We start from the raw sequence: 18,769 nt of genomic DNA on the forward strand, positions 1-18,769 counted from the left end.
CAAATAAATTCCCATAAAATATATATATTTTCCCCTTCAAATAAGCTTGGTAACATGGTTGAATAGTTGTCTTAATGAATTTTAATGAATGTAGTCTACACGAAAGCTATTTTAATTTTTTAATAACATTGAAATAAGAGTGACAGACCTGTATCTACTATTCTGTAAAATATATATATATATATATATATATATATATATATATATATATATATATATATATTGTGTGTTTAACTTCAAAAAGTAAGTAACCTGGTTGCCTTAAATTTTTGAGTTTATTGAAATTAAAATTTTGAGTTGATACAATAAAGTAAATTGATTTAATAAATAGAAATTTAAAATATTATTGTATCTGTGTAAATCATGAAAATAGCACAATTTGGCATGTTTCACTGTGTCATCACAAATAAAACACAGAATTACCACATATGCATACAAAATATTTTAAAGGGGTACTTCAGCGCTGGAAGATGAATCCGTATTTAAACTGGATCATTAATGTAGTAGAATTATTTTTGAATTTGGTGCCTTCTAGACTGAGAAAAGACAGAAAATGTATTTTTGTCTCATGGGGATGAAAGACTACAATTCCCAGAATGCTTCGCTGCCCTGTGAGGCCACTCCCAAAGCCGCTACTGGATTACTGTGACTGAGTTGGAGAAGACAAAAAACTGAACGTGTCTGTTCAATATAATGAGTGAGTCACTGCGCGAGTGTCACAGCACTGAGCACTAACTGCAGGAGTCAGATAAATGAGCTGATGAGCTCTCGTGATGAGAGCTGAGGTAATCACGACTACACTCGCGGCATACATTCACAATGCGAGTTCAGTCTGGCGCGTTTTAGTTGATGCCTTTGCAAGCTTAACTTTCATAGAAATTAATTTGAGAAGTTTAAAGACTTACATTGCTCACCATAGCTGCGTTTAAATGAGTGCCTGCAGCTGCGAGCTGAGCTCTGAGTGTAATCTCCCATCCCCCATGCGCGAGTTCAAAACATGCGGAAATGGCTCCCTCTGCTGGCTGTAGTCTAAAGCCACTGGCCAAACATTCCTCCTATGATGCCAATATCGTCAATTTGCATCATAGGAGGAATTATTCCAGAAATAAAATGCATAAATCTCTTGTCTCAGGTGGATATAAGGGGGGAAAGCACAATCATTTGAATATACTCCAGGGTTTCTACTGATACAAAGCCATATGCAAATCGCTGAAGTAACCCTTTAAAAAATATTTGAATAAAGATTGTCAATTCTCAAAAATGATTGTTGTATTAACTCATTTTCAATGAATTAAAAATTAAGGCAACCAGGTAACTTATGTTTTAAATATTTTTTATAGTGTACCTATTTTTCATGCTATAGGTTGATTTTATATTAAATTTATCAAATATATCTTTATTTGTCCCTCTAAGGCTATAAAAATGGGAAAGTTTGTACCTTATTCGTACAAAAGTGCCACAGGATGTTGCAAACATGCTCACTGCTTAATTATGCCATGCTTTGGTCCATAATTTGTCCCCTTAACATTCAGCGTCAACAACAAATGTTATTTGTGTAGTTTGTCTGTTTTTCCCCCTCTCCCTCTTTCTCTTTTTCTTACTTCTCTTTCTCTTATGTTTGTGATTTCAGTGCACCCATCTTAGCTGTCTATAGAGGCAGGAAATTATTAGGATCCTCGTTCAAAACTCAGGTGTAGTGAGACCCAATCAGCACCCTGCATGCTCCTCGTAAACCCCTCCCTTTCCCCCAGTGAGCAGTTAAGCCCTAATTCATTTGCTAGCTTTCACTATGCCAACTCATGCAGAATGAGTTGTGACATAATTGTGACTTCCTTCCTTGCTGCATTCTCATTGACCCCTAAAGCAGATCCAGTGTCAATGTCCATATAGCAGGCGACAGCGTTCACTCCTATTTCACTTAACTCAGGGCATTTAAAGGACCATGATAGGGTTTTGGCTGCCTTGTTCGCAGTAACAGAGCATTTAAGCAGTAGAGTGCATGAGAGAAATGCGTTGATCTTGGTTTGTGAAGTATTGTTACATCCTCTCTATTCCTATCCATGACTATGAAGGTCTACTATGAGAGCTGGAGTTTAGCAGGTACTTTTTTACATCCTTTTTTGAGTTAAAAAAAAATCTCAAGAGCTAGCTGCTGTAATTGTGTGGATCAGCATAAATGCGCTAGAATTACAAGCAAATGCATGACGTTATTTGATGCATCATTAGTGAGGAGATCAGAAGGCAATTGATTTCAATCTCACATGGATCTACTTGAACACGGTTCATGAAATGACACTGGGTGTTATGCAGAGAAACACATTTATGTAATTATTAACATAATTATTAACCTTGCTTTTCTATTCTAAAAAAGCTAGGCATCACTTACATTGTTTTAACAGATAATCCAGTGTCATTTTATTCATCAGAGATGGTTGGACATGAATGTCATCATTTATTCACATCACAGTTAATAACATTACCACTACAAATTCCCTACATTGTCTGCATCTTCATGTTTAAAGTCTGTGTTGATCACTCACAATTGTCTGTTGATTGTAAATTCTGCTACATCTTTGATAACATTTTTTATTTTATTTTTTAAATGTCACTGCTTTCTAACAGTAACACATTTAATAGAGGAAGTTAGAACATAATTTAACTGACAATTTGTGGGTAAATTATCATAATGTTTCTTAAACTTAAAACAGATCAATTGATGTTGATCTACATGATTGCTGGTATGAACAAAAAATGTTTTGTTGTGTTTTGTTTCTATACTATGCTGTAAAATATGTTAAGTCCACCCTATATGATTAGTTGGCCACCAATCTCGGCTGCATTTTCCAAAATATCATTAGAAAATCATTGCCTTTGGGAATGCAGAATTTGGGAATTCTTGTTTGTCAGGCTGGTCTCATTTGATGGTTTTTGAAGGACACTTGGGAACTTGACAACATGTCAGGCTTGGCTAGGCTGGGAGACCACCTAAAGACCAGCAAACCACCTTCAACTGGTTTAAGCTATTTTTTCCCAGCTCGGCAGAAGTTATAAAAGTGGTTTGGTCAACAGATTTTGTTTGGTAATAAGTTTGAAGAAGACGTAATAAATGTAAAGGGGACTGAAAGAGTAGCTCCTCTAATGTTTTAAATTATAAACAATTTAGTGGCAGCCTAGTTATTAGTAATTGTGTTTAGATGATTCCATTAGTCATCACTTAAGATTCATATTGCCTACCCATTTTTCTGATGTCCCATTGCAGGTCCGAGCAGTCAGTGGTATAAAAGGACTGTTTCACAGAAACCCAAAGCAGTCATCTCTCGACAGCCATGCTGCTGCTCTGCTCAAACGTAAGACCACCTTCGGTGCTCACCTCCTGCGCCGCACAGCCAGTGCTCCCACCAAGGGCCAACCCAAAGTCAAGAGGGGCTTCCCTGAGATCTCCATTGACACAAAAGATGGCAGCTCGGAGGGTGCCAGTGAGGAGCGAGAATCAGAAGAGGGGCCACTTGTACACCACAATGGAGATACCGCATCTGCAAAATCATGGGGTCATGGCACCAACGGGCAGCTTCACCCCGATGACAGTAAAGGTAAGAGTACTTTCTTTTATCCTGAGCCCCGTGCTACACCTTACAGAAACAGGGGCGCAGTCACCGAACCTCTGAAACGAGCCAACAAGTTGCGACTCCAGGACCCACTGGATGAGAAGCCGGGTGTTTTTGCAAGGGTTGCTATCAACAGTTCTGGGCGTATTGGGATGACTTCCAATTGCATAAATTGTGTAATTGGCACCAAGGAGAGCCCTGACTTGGAGAGGAAGGATACAAGCACCTTCATCCAGCGTACTCCTGCTCCCCTTAGACCTGAAAGGGCATCTCGGTCTCCAACAGCTTCCAGGCAAGTTCAACCAGAGCCCATACTCAGGCCACAAGCCTTGGCCCAAACTGACTCAAAAGGCAAATCAGACCCTCAGGCTCTACTGAAGCCTGTACCCTTACCTAGATCAAGGGCAAAGGTCCGGCAAACTTTAGCTGCACAACCTCTTCACCCTATTGAAGACCCAACTGTCAGAAATGCTCGTTCATGTAGCGTTCCACGTCGACTATTCCAGTCTCCATCCACCCCACCTCCTCCAATTCCAGACAGCAAAACAAGCCTTTGGCGGCAATGCCCTGCCCCACCCAACTATGGCAGCAACTATATCGAGACTAGATCTGTGAATGACGTCACGACATTGTCTGACAGTGACTCTAGCAGCTGTGACAGTTTGGCCAGCATTGATCTACCCAGCATCTTTCCACCACGGGGAATGGAGAACCGGAAAAGGGCCGCAGGGACACTGCAGCGTGAGATGAATGCTCTGTTTGCCCAGAAAATGGAGGAGATCCGCAGCAAATCGCCCTTGTTTTTCGAGGGTAAGGTGTATGCAGTTAGATGGATCTTAATCTTTAGAATGTCCCAGTGCCTCAGTAGGTTAGATTTCAGTAGGTTGTGATGGAACCCAACAAATACCCACCAAAGACCTTGCAGGTAGTGTGGATCTCTTTGAAGGCTGATCTCCACTGTGCAATGTCATCAATGAGAACCTATCGTAGTATGTTAAGATTTATTGTTTGATATTGTTTTATTGTGCATTTGCCCACCATTTCCTCTTATTTGATGTGTCCTTAAATGTCCTAAAACCAGAATTGCAAGCAAATGGAGCTGCAGCAAACTGCTGACACAATTAGGGCATCCATCAATGTTTCTTTGTTATTTTGAAGTAATTGATTTTGTGATTTACAAATATTGCAAAGCAAGGGTTTGCTAACACTGGCTTTACTGACTGTGATATACGTAATATATGATCCTTAGTAAAACCGAATTAACGTTTTGATCTAATAAAGAATACTGATAAAGATTGGAGAGCAATTACTGTATCAGAATTCAACAGTCTCAGTTATGCCAAGTCTGCGATCAGTTTTTATTTTTATTTTTCACTTGCTTATTTGGCGGACTTGTTATTTAAGTATCAAAGTATATTTGCCTGTTCCTATAGGTTTAGCTATAAAAGAGCAAACTTTGAGCAATGTAAATTTTGTCTGGAATCCCATCTGGGTTCCTATGGACATGGAAAATCTCAAAATATAAAGAAATTTTAAAATGGAGAGTTTCAGGCCTGGGGAAGTCTTGGAAAGTAATTAAATGTAATAATAATGACTTAAATGTATATAGTGGGTATCATTTTTATACATTTCTAATATGCTTTCTGTCTATGTGTAAAAAATAATTATAATAATAATTATAATTATAATAATAATAATAAAAAGTTAATAAAGTTTTTGAAATTAATTTATCAAAAGGTGTGGTAACTCTACTAGTAGATCCGTGCATGATTTGTTCTATAAGTTTACTTCTCTATTTAATGCAGCAAAGTAACTGAGTGTAGTGCTTTCACAAGACTGTGAGAGTCACAAGACTCTTATGTAAGTGAGGATGTGTTCCTGTCCCGAGCACTTGAGTAAACACAAACCAGATGCTTGTTTTTTACAATTGGGGCAGGTCTAGAAATCACAGATTTTCTACATGGGGAATATTGACTGTCTATGTTTCTGCATATTGTTGTGAGTTTGGGGAGGATGGGGGATGTATCATAAGATTTAAGAACAAGAGGGTGCAGCTGCATTTCTTATTCCTAGAGGTATCAAGCACATCATAGGTTCTCAGCTCCTCGTGATTGGTTTGTGCTAACTCGTAGTCCTTACAAATATTTAGATCATTAAACATTAACCTTCCCATGCCCACATTCTTTATTGTGTATCTCTAAATCCATATTAGAACAAAACATATATGTTTTGTCAGTGCATTTTCCTGGTGTACCATCTCCTTCCTTTTTACTACACACAGTCCTTCTGTTTCAATCTGCACTTCTCCTCTTAAAATGCCTGTTTCTTCCTTCCTTCTTGCATGCTTTCTATCCTTAGTGCAAAACTGATGGGCTGGCCAATTACCAGGTAAATAGTTTTTTCAGCTTTTTGCTTAAGCAAATTTGTCTTTTTTTCTTTTTCTTTTTTATAATTTACATTTTTTTCATCATGCGTTATCTTTATCATATATTGAGTTTTAGTGTGAATGACATGACAATCTGATTTTAGTTATTAATGCGTTGTTTTGTTACACAGCTTAAAATGTATGCCCAAAACAAATTTCCCTTGTTAATGACAGGTGTGCTATTATTTTCTGAAAAAGATTGGGCTTATACAAGTATTTACATGACAAGCAAAGGGGCTTTTAATATAAGCCCCAAACCATTTACACAATAGTAAAGCACTGTACATTTCAATTTTGGTTGAACAACGGAACAGTGGGAGTAATACAAGTACAGTGGGAATATGATGTAATTTTCCTGAATCTTTGGTTTGTATAATAATAACAAGAGGTTTTCTTGAACATTGACGTTTGCGTTCACCACACAGTCATACAAATATAAGTAATATTTTTCATTTATTCATGTATTGTATTGTTTTTATCAGTTTCTTTTTATATCATTGTATTATATTTTGTTTTTATTTGAATACAAACATGTTTTTGTCTAAATATTTGGTTGTGTTGAGCTGTGTTAAAAGCTGAAGTGTGTATTTATTCAATAAAACAATATAATCAGAGTTAAATATGCAGAGACAATTTTATTCCATTTGTGGCTCTGTGGGTATATTGAAACATTACTCTCACACAGTAACATTGACTCAACCAATGGTGTTGTTCTGAGAGCTATGTTTTATGCCTGGCTCACACTACAGGAGTTAGGCCGTTTTATGCCCGATTTTCCCCTCCCGAGACTCGGAGAAAAAATCTTTTCCAGGACTCGATCGGTTCCGATGTTCGGCGCAGATTATCTGGTAATGTGAGGTGTTCACAGATCAAATCTTGCATCACCCGATTTGCTCTCACGCAAATCGGGCTCGCCCCGATCATATCAAACATGTTTGATATTTATCGGGATGAGCAAGATTGTAATAACGTCAGTACTGTCACAATAGCCAATAGGAAACAAGTCTACGACGAGACGGACATTTCGAAATGGCGACCGCGAGTTGAGTTGCCGTAGTTTGCAGAGAGAGAGAGAGAGAGAGAGAGAGAGAGAGAGAGAGAGAGAGAGAGAGAGAGAGAGAGAGAGAGAGAGAATGAATATCAGCATTTCTTGCTTTTCATTTGACAGCACAAATCTATTACACTGTAAGAGGTGACGTGACGATTGCTTTTGAACTAGGCTGCGGTAAACATTCTAGCACACTAATGTGACATAGCGCTCATGCAGGGTTCGCCTAAAATACTTAGAAATAAGAAAACAATAAATGACAGTCGTCTGAACATTTCTTCACTTTATTCTCTTCACACACGAAATAACCAGCCTGAAAAAAACCCTCTACACTCCAGTACAAAAAGTGTGCATGCACCACATTTATACGGCAAGCCCCGAGGGGAAAAATAAATTGCACACACACAGCTAACGTATACACAATGAGCGCCAGAACGATAGGATCAAATAAGGTCAATAAAATTACCTACATTTCTCGCTGAAGAACTGACAATCCATGTTGAGCCCATCTCCCCGACCATAGTCTAATCCACTGGTTTATTCTTACGCTTTTGGTTTTTCTCACAACAATGATCATTATTGATGTAGGCCTTTCCATTTTGTTTTCCCGCTTACGATCTGCTGCGTAGATCAAGTGACGCACTTCCTCTGGCACGAAAATCTTAATAATATTTTGTAGTGTGTTATGCTCCTCAATTTTTAAATCGTGTAGTGTGAGCATGTTTAAGATTTGAGGGAAGAAAATCTGCAAAGATTCTCCTGTAGTGTGTGCTGCAACCAGATTTTACAATCGGATAGGATTTTAAAACTCCTGTAGTGTGAGCCAGGCATTACTGACCAATGGCAGATTTTTTAAAAAAAGTGTAACGTGTTACAGAAATTACACACACTTTATTTTTTGCTGTGAAAAAATGTATTATTTCATTCATGAGCAAAAATGTATGTTGTTGTATTTTATTATATCTCAATGTGTTTGTCCTCATCTCTAACAGCATTTGTATTGTCATTATATCCCTATTTATATCTCATGTTTTTCTGCTTATGTGCTTCCAGAACATTCTGAAGTGCAGAGTCCAACTCCATCTATGAACGCCTCATGTCTGGAATCCATTACTGAGCAATTACAGGAGAACACTCCATTGACCTCCACACAAAGTCCTGTGGATACCTCACCACATTGTCCCTCCACGACATTGTCTTCACCATCCACAGCAATAACAACATCTTCCAATGGGGAAAATCTTAGCCCTGTGAAAAATAATGAGGACATTCTGAAATCATTTGCCCAAACCGTGTGTATTGGTCCATACAGCATCAATGGCAAGGATTCTGGCAACAGCCACATCAACTCTTCCCTTTCCACAAATTACCTTGACATTGGATGTGATTTGCCCCCTTTACCAGACCAGGCAGATGGTGAGGGTGTGGAAAAAGCAGTCATTGACCCCAAGATCGCTGAAATAAAAAGAGGACAGACTCTAGAGTTAGATGATGTAAAGGCAACAACTGCCATTCAGAGCTCTCAAAGGATTCAGGCGTTGAAGGGGGTGTTTGGCAGAGACATTGGACGAAGCATGCAAACAGGACTGAGGACCCCTGTCAGAAGGACAAAAAGTGAAGGACAAATGAAGGCAGTAAAAAAAACAGACGGCCCATCAGTGGTCCCTGAAGTCTCGACTGACGCCACTTTAAATGACAGGCTCTGGAGCAAACTCGACCCCAGCAGCCATCGGGATAGTGTGTCATCGTCTTCCAGCATTTCATCCAATGACACTGTGATTGATTTGTCCTTGCCCAACCTTTCAAGGAAGAGCTTTACCTGTCTTAGTGCTGCCCGGGACTACTCGGACAGCCAGGTATCATTGCCCAAAAGGACCAGCCAGCCTCGGTCAACCATTGCAGCATGCAGCGTCTCGCGCGTCAGCAAGAGCAAGTCCAACCCCAACCTGCGGGATGGTGAGATGTGCGAGCCAGAGGACGAGTTACAGCCTAGGCCCCTGGTGGCTGAGAAAGACCCTATCCGGCCCATGCAGAGGCGCCACACATGGAGCAGGTTGTACATGGAGGGCTTAAAGCAATCATCCACACTTGCTGCTGCTGGCTCCAAGAGGGCAACCCTTTCAACAAAAGACATGGACAGCAACTCAAAATCCAAGAGTCTTGGAGATCTCACATCCGATGATATTGCCTGTAATTTTGAGAGCAAGTATCGCAGCATTAGTCGCAGTTTTATTGTGAGGCCAAGCCGCCAACAAGGGAGAAATCTAAGAAAACCTCAGAATGACCTAACAGAGCAGCTCAAGAGGCTCACTGATGTGGAACCCCTTACAAGCAAAGACTTTGCTCAGTGCAGGACCGATTCCGAAGTGGGACAGGAAGAAGAGGAGATGCCCCCTTTACGGAGGAGTTCCTCACGGAGCCAGAGCCGTGTGAGATACATTGCTAACCGTGCCAGACAGGCCCAAGAGAGGCAGAGGCTACAAAGCCTGACCAGGACATCTGGGAGCCCCATCGAGGAGCGTGGCAATCCTGAAGGAGCTTGTAGTGTACCCCACAGTCCTTGTGCAAGCTTGGATCTTTTGAGCCAGCTTCCACCAGGACCGCCCCAACAAAGCCCCTTGAGCCCAGACAATGAGATCTTCTTTATGCTCAAGCTGTAAAAGGATGAGAGTGTGTTGAGTATTTTGTGGGAAGCAAATGGACACAGGTGGCCACCCTTCACCTCTCTCAACTGTTAAGATCTCTGTGAATATGTTGAGCAGTCAAACATTTCTAATGTGCACTCTAATACACCTTCCAATGTTGGCTTTACAAAATAAGTTAAAAGCACACACTTTTTTTCTGATGTCCATTGTTGACCTACTCCCAACTCTGAATAATGAGCCGTTAAAGAGGATATGTTAAGCTTTAAACATTAAATTGGATGCAACTGTTTGCTAGTTTGTAAAAAAAAAAATATTTGTAAATGTGCATGCATTTGTTGACAACAACAACAAAAAAGCCAAAAGGTGTAAAACCAGAGGATGCATATAGAAATTATTACAAAACGGATACATTCTAATTTTAGATTATGCCTGTGGCATTTGTGGTACTGTAATAATATGAATCTTTCTTTTTTTTATTGTTGTTGTTTTATTGTTTTAAGATGCAACCTAGTGCAGCAATAGATAAAAAATGTAAGCACTACTGATAAACTACAATGAATCCCTGGATTAAAGGTGTCGTGAAATGCAGTTTCAGAGGTTTGTTATGTTTCTCTAGGTTAGTTTATTAAGTTTTCCAGGTTTTTTTAAACAAAAAAGTTCCAATATTTGGACAATATAATTAGCTTTTCTTGTTTTCACTCCTTGTGGGAAATACTCAATTTCCAAGCATGCACTGAATCCCTGCCCTCCTTTACAGCATGTCATGTTTTGATACTCAAGATGGCAAGGGCTGTGATAGAACCGTATATGTTTGAGCCCGAGGACTATTGCAACAGACTATTGTCTGATTCTGCTTGGTAATTGCTTTTGCTTGTTTAATTTTTGCTACATCATTTTAAAAGTTCAAATATTACTTGTCATAGACTCGTATTAGAAAAGACGCTGCAGCTCAAGTAGGTTTTACAAATTACATTGTTTATAAGTAACCTCTTGTGAAATAATATCAAGAACGGACATTTTGATTCTCCATTTCATGACCCCTTTAAAATGGTTATTAGTCTGCAGCCAAATACAAATGCATTTTGTCTGTTGTTAATGGTATGAGAACAAATTTTGTAACCAAGCATGGAATGTATTTGTCACAATAATTTATTGTCTCTTGAAACTATTTTTAAAATAGTTTTAGATGTAGTAACATTAACGACTACTATGTTCTGTTGTTTTAGTTTTTTAGTTAGTAAAATTAAAACGGCTTGTTCTTTAGTTCCTTTAGTTACTAATGAAGTGTAGCTCTAAAATACAGTAATACATATACAAATTGCATATCTTCACTTTATGTACAGTAGTTTACCTTTTGAAATGTTATTGTATGTCACTTCTCCTATGGTCTACTGTATTTTTGATTCAAAGGTTTTATGATTTAAAAATGTACAGTCTATTATAGTCTTAAGTGTGAAGTATTATTCAATGTCATTGTCTTAAGTACACTAATACCTTTTATTACTTTTTTAAAGAATGCTCAGTTACAGGGAAATAAATTTTTACCAGTTATGTATGTCCTTCTTTTTACTGCATTCTGTTATTTTAAACACTACAGTCTTACTATCTTACTACTTACTACTAGTCTTTCTTACTATCGTTCTTTTAACTTCAGGACTGTATATAGTGAAAAGCAGTGTTGTGCAAGTTACTTCCAAACTGTAATATATTATAGATTACGTATTACTGCTATTTAAAAGTAATTCATTACATTACAATATTACTGTCTCAGAATTGTAATGCGTTACATTACTCCTGTATTACTTTTGAGTTACTTTCACCAAAATAACTTCAGAAGTAGCTCTTAACATTCTAAAATGTAGGAAAAGGGCATTTTACATCCAGTAGAAGGCGATATGATGAAGCATAATGACATGGATGGGCTATCCAGGCTAACAATAGAGAATGGGCAAAAAAGTGAATGCTCAAGACAATGCAAGAAATCATGACGATCCAACTCTGTTATAAGTATTATTTTAGAGCTAAAGTGATTATCTGGCAATATCTGGGAATAGCTTCTGTTCATAGACACAACAGAACTGTGTAAACTCTAAGTTATGACAATATGCGGATTTGTTCTTTTCTTATTGTTGCGACATTTGCGAGATAGTTATTTCGGTTTTAGAAAAAGGTTGTATTTGACTGTATTTGCATTTGAATAGCCTATACGTTCTTGTCCTTATCTCTGATAAACTAAGCAATGCGCATTCATCTCGCAAATGTACAGTAGGGATGAGACGGTGGGGACATTTTCCCACCGGTTAATCAAAGTGTGATGACATCAACGGTATCTGGGCTTTTAAATCACTAGTCTATCTAACCGAAAGGAACATGCGCACTGCCGCGTGGTCATTAATAACGGGAGCGGATGCAAAGCGAGTGCTTTCAATGAATTCCTATAAAAGTTAAGCGTCCATATGAACTGAAAACGCGCCAGTGCGCGCTCACCGTGAATGACAGCTCGTTAATGCGCGCTCACGTGCGGCCAAGCAGATTTTAGTTTCGGTTTAAAATTAGCCTATTATTCTTAATGAAATACACAACACAATGACAAACCCCCTTTAATAGGCGCTTTTACATTTCACTTTGAAACCAAATCTTCCGCGATCATCTGTCAGCTAAAGATCACATGTTCGGCTCATGCTTAGCAGACACCTTCCGTTTTTATTTGAACGGCCTGTTCTCTAACTGAACTGAATTACTTTATTACTATAAAAAATCTAAACGAGGGTGTCACGGTGCAGTAGTCTTATTCTGTCATCTTCACCCAAGTGTTGTTTATAGGCATTATAGGCAGTTTGGCTCAGCAGCGCGCGCCTCATATCTCGTACGTTCTTCGACGCGCTCGCCGTTGTGCTATTCTTTGAAACGACAGAGCCTTTAAACCTTCTTTAGCCACTTTTCCACCGGCCAGCGCGAGCACAGAGGCTGAAATCATGCCTGCGGCACTTCTGTAAAATCCGCAATAAACACGTACGCCTTCACTGGACTATGTCACACAATATCCAAATGTACACCAGCAAGAGGGAGATGAATTGAAGTACTGAATTGAAGGAAAATGAAGTAAATCGCTATACAAAAATATATCAGAAGCTGTCATTTAGTATTTAATTACTAACCTGGACACCACACGCGGCTATTGAATGACCACGAATAGGTAATAACTTGCATTTTTCATGCGTTAATGTATCGCGCCTTTTTTTCCTTTTCCTTTTTCGTTTTATTGTATTGTGTGTGTGTGTGTGGGGGGGGGGGGTGGTAACGCAAGCGTTACTGGAAATGTACCGAGTAAAATATTACTGAAAATTGATTAGTAATGCCTTACACTACTGCGTTACAGCAAAAAGTAATAAGTTACTGTAATGTATTACTTTTGTAATGCGTTACTCCCAACACTGGTGAAAAGTCACACATTTATATGGGTAAAAGTTAATCATGTTATTAAGACCATCACATCAAATTCAAGTTTCAAGTATATTTATATAGTGCTATATACAGATTGCGTCAAATCAGACATTTCATTAATGATTACAACTATAAAGTTAATTCAATTTAGTTATTCGGTGACCTTCAATAGTCAAGTACAGCTAAATCAATACATTTTACAGAATATTAATTGTCTTTAAGCCACTTGACAGCAACTGTATGAACACAGTGTGATTGATAACTTCAAGTTACAAGTCAATTGTAAATTGACAGTATTTAAATTTAAAGCAACTCTTACTGCAACAGAGCACATGGGCTGTGATGGACGTGACTGTAATCATTGCGGTAGAGATTGCAGTAGCACGACAATCTTGTTAGTTGTTTAGGTCTGCATTATAGTGTTAGCTACTTTTTTATATATTATAGTTTGTTTTTTAAAATGTATTTTTTTTTTCAAACTTATGTTGAAATATGTGTAATGTGTTTTAATCAAAGTATCCAAAAAGGTTTTCAAAACTAAACAGATTTTTGAAAGCAAGATTACAAATAGCTGCCTAATAACCTGCCTAATAATGTGCGGAGCTATTAAAGGGACATGGTGGTGAGAATAAAAATATTAGATAGGAGGAAAAATAATAATTATAGGTAATAATACAGGTAGATTCACTTGCATTCCTTGCAAACGTTTTGCATTCCCCCAAGAAACTTTGCGTTTGCTCATAAAACCTTTTTGTTCCACTACAACCAAGATCCTGAAGATTGTTTGTCCTGCAGACTTCAGTTACCAACCCTGCTCAAACGTCTCAGTTACGAGTGAACGACTGAATAGGAACACACCTGTCTGTCATTTTACAATTATGAATTTAATTAATGCATAAATTTGATCTGCTGAATGAGTTTCTTTTTTTCTGAATGAGTTTTTTTTTTCTTAGTACAAATGCAAAAAAACTTGTAAACGTTTACTTACTTGTAAAAACCTTGGTAGTCGATGAAATATTAAGAGATCTTTCGAATGGTGAGTCAGTATGTGTGTGGACAGTAAAAAATATAGAATAGAAATATAGAATCAGTTTCACTTGCAGGTGCTTGTAACTAATTACAAAGTAACTGCACCCTTGCAAGTCCTATTTTTCCAAACATAAACACATAATTTCTCTGAACATTCAACAGCCTCCTGGAAAAAAATTAAAAAGAGTGCTTTTACTGTAAACTGTAAAAAACTTATTTGACAAAGAAGGAAGGGGGTAGAATAAAGTTTGGAGTGGAAGTGATTATTATGGATAAATGATTTTTTTATTTTTTTTATTCAACATTATCTACACACAGTTAGTTCAGTCATTAAAACCCAATATGTAACGGTGCTGCCTCCAGGCAACAGTATATTTTAGATTATTTTTAATCAAATGAAACACCAATTTATTGTTCAAACCAATCTCAGGGAAGAAGGACTCAAATACTAGTCAATGAAAGTGCAAAACAATGGGTCACATGTCCCATTACAGACCTTTAAGAGGGTGAGAAAATTGTCACTATTACAGTCATATTAACGGTGTGGAATTGAGAAATTTTGGTGTTATTTTAGATACACAATTTTCATTTGATGCCCATATTAAAATAGTCTCGAAATCTGTGTTTTTCAATCTCAGAAATATTGCCAGATTAAGACCTTCTCTATTTCTGCCTGATGCGGAAAGGCTTATCCATGCGTTAATTACAGTACATCGAGGATAGATTATTGTAATGTACTTTACTTTGGTATATCAAGAAATAGCAGTATATTCAAAACTCTGCAGCACATGTACTGACCTGCACAACTGCTCACCAGCATATGTTCACGGTTCTTCATGAACTGCATTGGCTTCCAGTGCCGGGATGTATTGATTTTAAAATCTTGATTTTTACACTCCAACTCGCATTCTCAGCTCTTCTGACTCCAGTACTGCTTCAGATAACAGCTTCAAATCTTCTGGGAAGGCTTTCCACAAGGTTTAGGAGTATGTTTATGGGAATTTGTGACCATTCTCCTAGAAGCGCATTTGCGAGGTCAGGCATTATTGAAGGCCTGGCTTGCAGTCTCCGCTCTAATTCATCCCAAAGGTGTTCTATTGAGTCAGGACTCTGTGTAGGCCACTTAAGTTTTACCACACCAAACTCACTCATCCATGTCTTTATGGACCAAGCATTGTGTACTGGTGTGCAGTCATGTTGGTACAGAAAGGGGCCATCCCCAAACCGTTCCCACAAAGTTGGGAGAATGAAAATGTCCAAAATATATTGGTATGCTGAAGCATTAAAAGTTCCTTTCACTTAAATTAAGGGACCCAGCCCACACCATAATCCCGCCTCCACCAATCTTTACACATGGCACAATGCAATCAGGCAAGTACCGTTCTCCTGGCAACCACCAAACCGAGATTTCTCCACCTGACTGCCAGACAGAGAAGCGTGATTGGTCACTCCAGAGAACACGTCTCCACTGCTCTAGAGTCCAGTGCTTTACACCACTGCATTCAACCCTTTACAATGCACTTGGTGATGTAAGGCTTAGATGCAGCTGCACGGCCATGAAAACCCATTCCATGAAGCTCTCTATGCACTGTTCATACATTTACATTAAATTATTTAGCAGGAACTTTTATGCAAAGCGACTTATAAATAAGGAAGGCAAAAGAAGAATCAGACAAACAAGGGGGAACAGCAGGCAAGTGCTGTAACAAGTCTCGGCGTCCCACATTAGGTGGCCTTAACTACTATGTACTTACATCAAAAAATAAGTACAATGTACTCATTGTGTTCATATTTTTATTGCAAAACACTTTTGATGATACTGAGGTGAGATATGGGTAAAGTTCGGGGACAGGTGTGAAATGTGTAACTTACCAATGGGTAAGTTTAAGAATGTTAATAAAAGTGTCAACAGTGTAATTATAAATAAAAGCTGAAAGCAGCAATGAAAGGGCCTTCGCACCCGGCCACCGCCACCCGGTGGCCTCGGAAAAATAGGAGGCACAGTAACTGAATATTGTCCTGTAGATGTCTTGAAACATCGAACTTTGTCAGGTGCCACGGACATGCCCTTCAGGGGAAAGCTCCATGGATTTCGTGCCTTTTTGGGATGGCACTACGAGGCGTCATTCACTTGCAGAACGCAAGCTTCTGGAGTGTGGCTGTCCTGGACAGTTATGATTGATGAACATATCTGAATGGAGAAACAACAACGGTAGGATCATCTTTGATAAGTAGAGTTGAGTGTCATCAGCATAGCAGTGATAGGAAAAGCCATGTTTCTGAATAAAATATTCTAATGAAGACATGTAGATGGAGAAGAGAAGTGGTCCAGGCACTGAGCCCTGTGGAACCCCAGCAGCTAGATGATGTGACTTAGACACTTCACCCCTCCATGACACCCTGAAGGACCTACCTGAGAGGTAATATTTGAACCACTGGAGAGCAGTTCCTGATATGCCCATCCTTTTGAGAGTTTACAGGAGGATCTGTGGTTAACCATGTCAAAACCAGCAGACAAATCCCGCAACATGAGCACTGTGGATTTGGAAGCTGCTCTTGCCAGTCTCAGTGCTTCAGTAACCGAGAGCAGGGCAGTCTCAGTCAAGTAGCCGCTTTCGAAGGCAGATTGGTTGTTGTCCAGGAGTTTTTTTCTGTTCAAGAAACATAGAGAGTCGGTTGAACACAACTTGTTCAAGTGTCTCTGCAGTGAAATAAAGTAGGATGCAGAGAGGGTTTCTTAAGCAGTGGGGTTACTTGAGACTGCTTAAATGCTGTGGGAAAGTTCCCAGTGTGAAGAGAGGTGTTGATGGTGTGAGTGGATGCAGGAATAACTGAAGAAGAAATGGCCTGAATTAGATGAGTAAGGATAGGATAAAGAGGGCAGGTAGTAGGGTAATTGGAAAGGATAAGTTTGGAGACTTCTGCCTCGGAGAGCGGAAAGAAGAGAGAGGAGAGTGTACATGTTAGTAGAATTGATTGAGTTGCTGTTGTTCCCAATTGCTTCCACTTTGTTATAATACCACTAACAGTTGACTGTAGATTAGTAGTGAGGAAATTTCACAAATGGAAGTATTGCACAGGTGGCAACCATCACGGTACCATGCTTGAAATCACTGACCTCCTGACAGCGACCCATTCTTTCACAAATGTTTGTAGAAGCATCTGCATAGGTGCTTGATTGTATACACCTTTGGCAATGGAAGTGATTTGAACACCTGAATGATTTAGAGGGGTGTCCCAAATTACTTTTGGCAATATAGTGTATCTGTGTTTGAGTGTACTCTAGTTATTTCAGTTTTTTATTTTAACTTTTAGTTTCACAGTGTTTATCTATATAATAGTTATAGTAGGTTTGAGTTGTCACAGTGGTGAATTCTGTAGTCACAATGGTGAATCAATAAAAGATCATTGTTACAATGACTGTATTTACATGAACAGCATATTCCCGTCATAGCCGAAAGACTAACTGCTTTCATACGCGTATTCCACAGTACATGTGAGCTCATTTACATTATGTCTGTCAGAAATACCAAGAGGTGAGTAGTATAACAGCCGACTAAGCTCGGCATTCCAGCTGTCCGGTTATGTTGTTCAGATATACGGCCCAAACGCTTGACATCAGCAGAAGCAGAACATTAGCTAGCAATTTCTACAAAATTTCACGATAAACTATGTTGTGTAGAAATGCACAGAATGTCTATCCCTATCTGACCGTCACAGATGTAAGCTATAGCCTACATCCTACAACATTGATTTAAAATCTGGGATCTAAATTAATTATTTTAAGACACATATTGCTGGCATAGATGCTGACAATCTACATGGATGCTTGAAAAACAACAAAGTCGACAGCAACATTGATAAATATGATTTATTAAAGATACTGCAATGTGATAAACATGGAGACAACGTTGGCCACAATTAGCTATACCCTGTGGTCACTCACCAAGACACCTGCCCAATTCTCAACCGATTCTCCTCACACCACAACTCTGTCCATTTACCCTTCCCCTTAACTCTCCCTGACCCCTCTCTCGTAATTATACAGCAATAGCCCATCGTAAGAGTTGACATTTATCCCAACTGCAACCTCTTCGCTGTCTGATACCATTACGAAGAGACGATGTTTACCGGCCGTTGCGTCACTTCCGATCAGAGCGTTTTTCACAACGGAAGTAATTTTACTCACAATTTCTTTTAAAAAACTGTTTTAATGCACATTTATGATTAATTTCGTCACGCAAGTCGAGTTCCTATACTATTTATCTACACGTTCATTCACAGTGATCTTCAACTTGAAAGATGGGCTTTAACTGTCTTACAATAACAGCTGTCAGAGTGAAAAACTTGTTTTCACCTCTCCAAGATGTTTTTGGACACAGAATGTAACGGAGCCCGTTTGATTGATGGCCAAACTTTACTAAAGGTTTGTGAAGTTTATTGCGTTCTTTTTTACTCTAAAAAAATTCCAAATAATCACCGTAAGAGCTGAACAAATATAGCACAAGATGTGCGCATTAAAGTCGCATTCAAAAATCTCTCTCTCTCTCTCTCTCTCTCTCTCTGTTACATT

The 18,769-nt window shown here is 38.8% G+C and overlaps 1 protein-coding gene across 5 annotated transcripts in view; it reads left to right on the forward strand.

Moving 5' to 3' along the window:
* The window catches only part of plch2a (phospholipase C, eta 2a), a 216,446-nt gene extending 205,168 nt beyond the window's left edge, over positions 1 to 11,278 (forward strand). For 4 of the 5 annotated variants that reach the window (XM_067413138.1, XM_067413140.1, XM_067413139.1 and 1 more), the window contains 2 exons: positions 3,260 to 3,590; positions 8,132 to 11,278. In XM_067413138.1, coding sequence (XP_067269239.1) covers positions 3,260 to 3,590; positions 8,132 to 9,738 — 1,938 coding nt within the window. In that variant the 3' untranslated portion in view covers positions 9,739 to 11,278. Of the gene's footprint in view, positions 1 to 3,259; positions 3,591 to 5,963; positions 5,994 to 8,131 lie in introns of all 5 variants that reach the window. The other variant, XM_067413141.1, reaches the window with a different exon arrangement.
* Positions 11,279 to 18,769: the final 7,491 nt, after the last annotated feature.

The sequence above is a fragment of the Pseudorasbora parva genome, chromosome 13, assembly GCF_024679245.1.
Source record: "Pseudorasbora parva isolate DD20220531a chromosome 13, ASM2467924v1, whole genome shotgun sequence".
Classification (NCBI taxonomy): domain Eukaryota; kingdom Metazoa; phylum Chordata; class Actinopteri; order Cypriniformes; family Gobionidae; genus Pseudorasbora; species Pseudorasbora parva.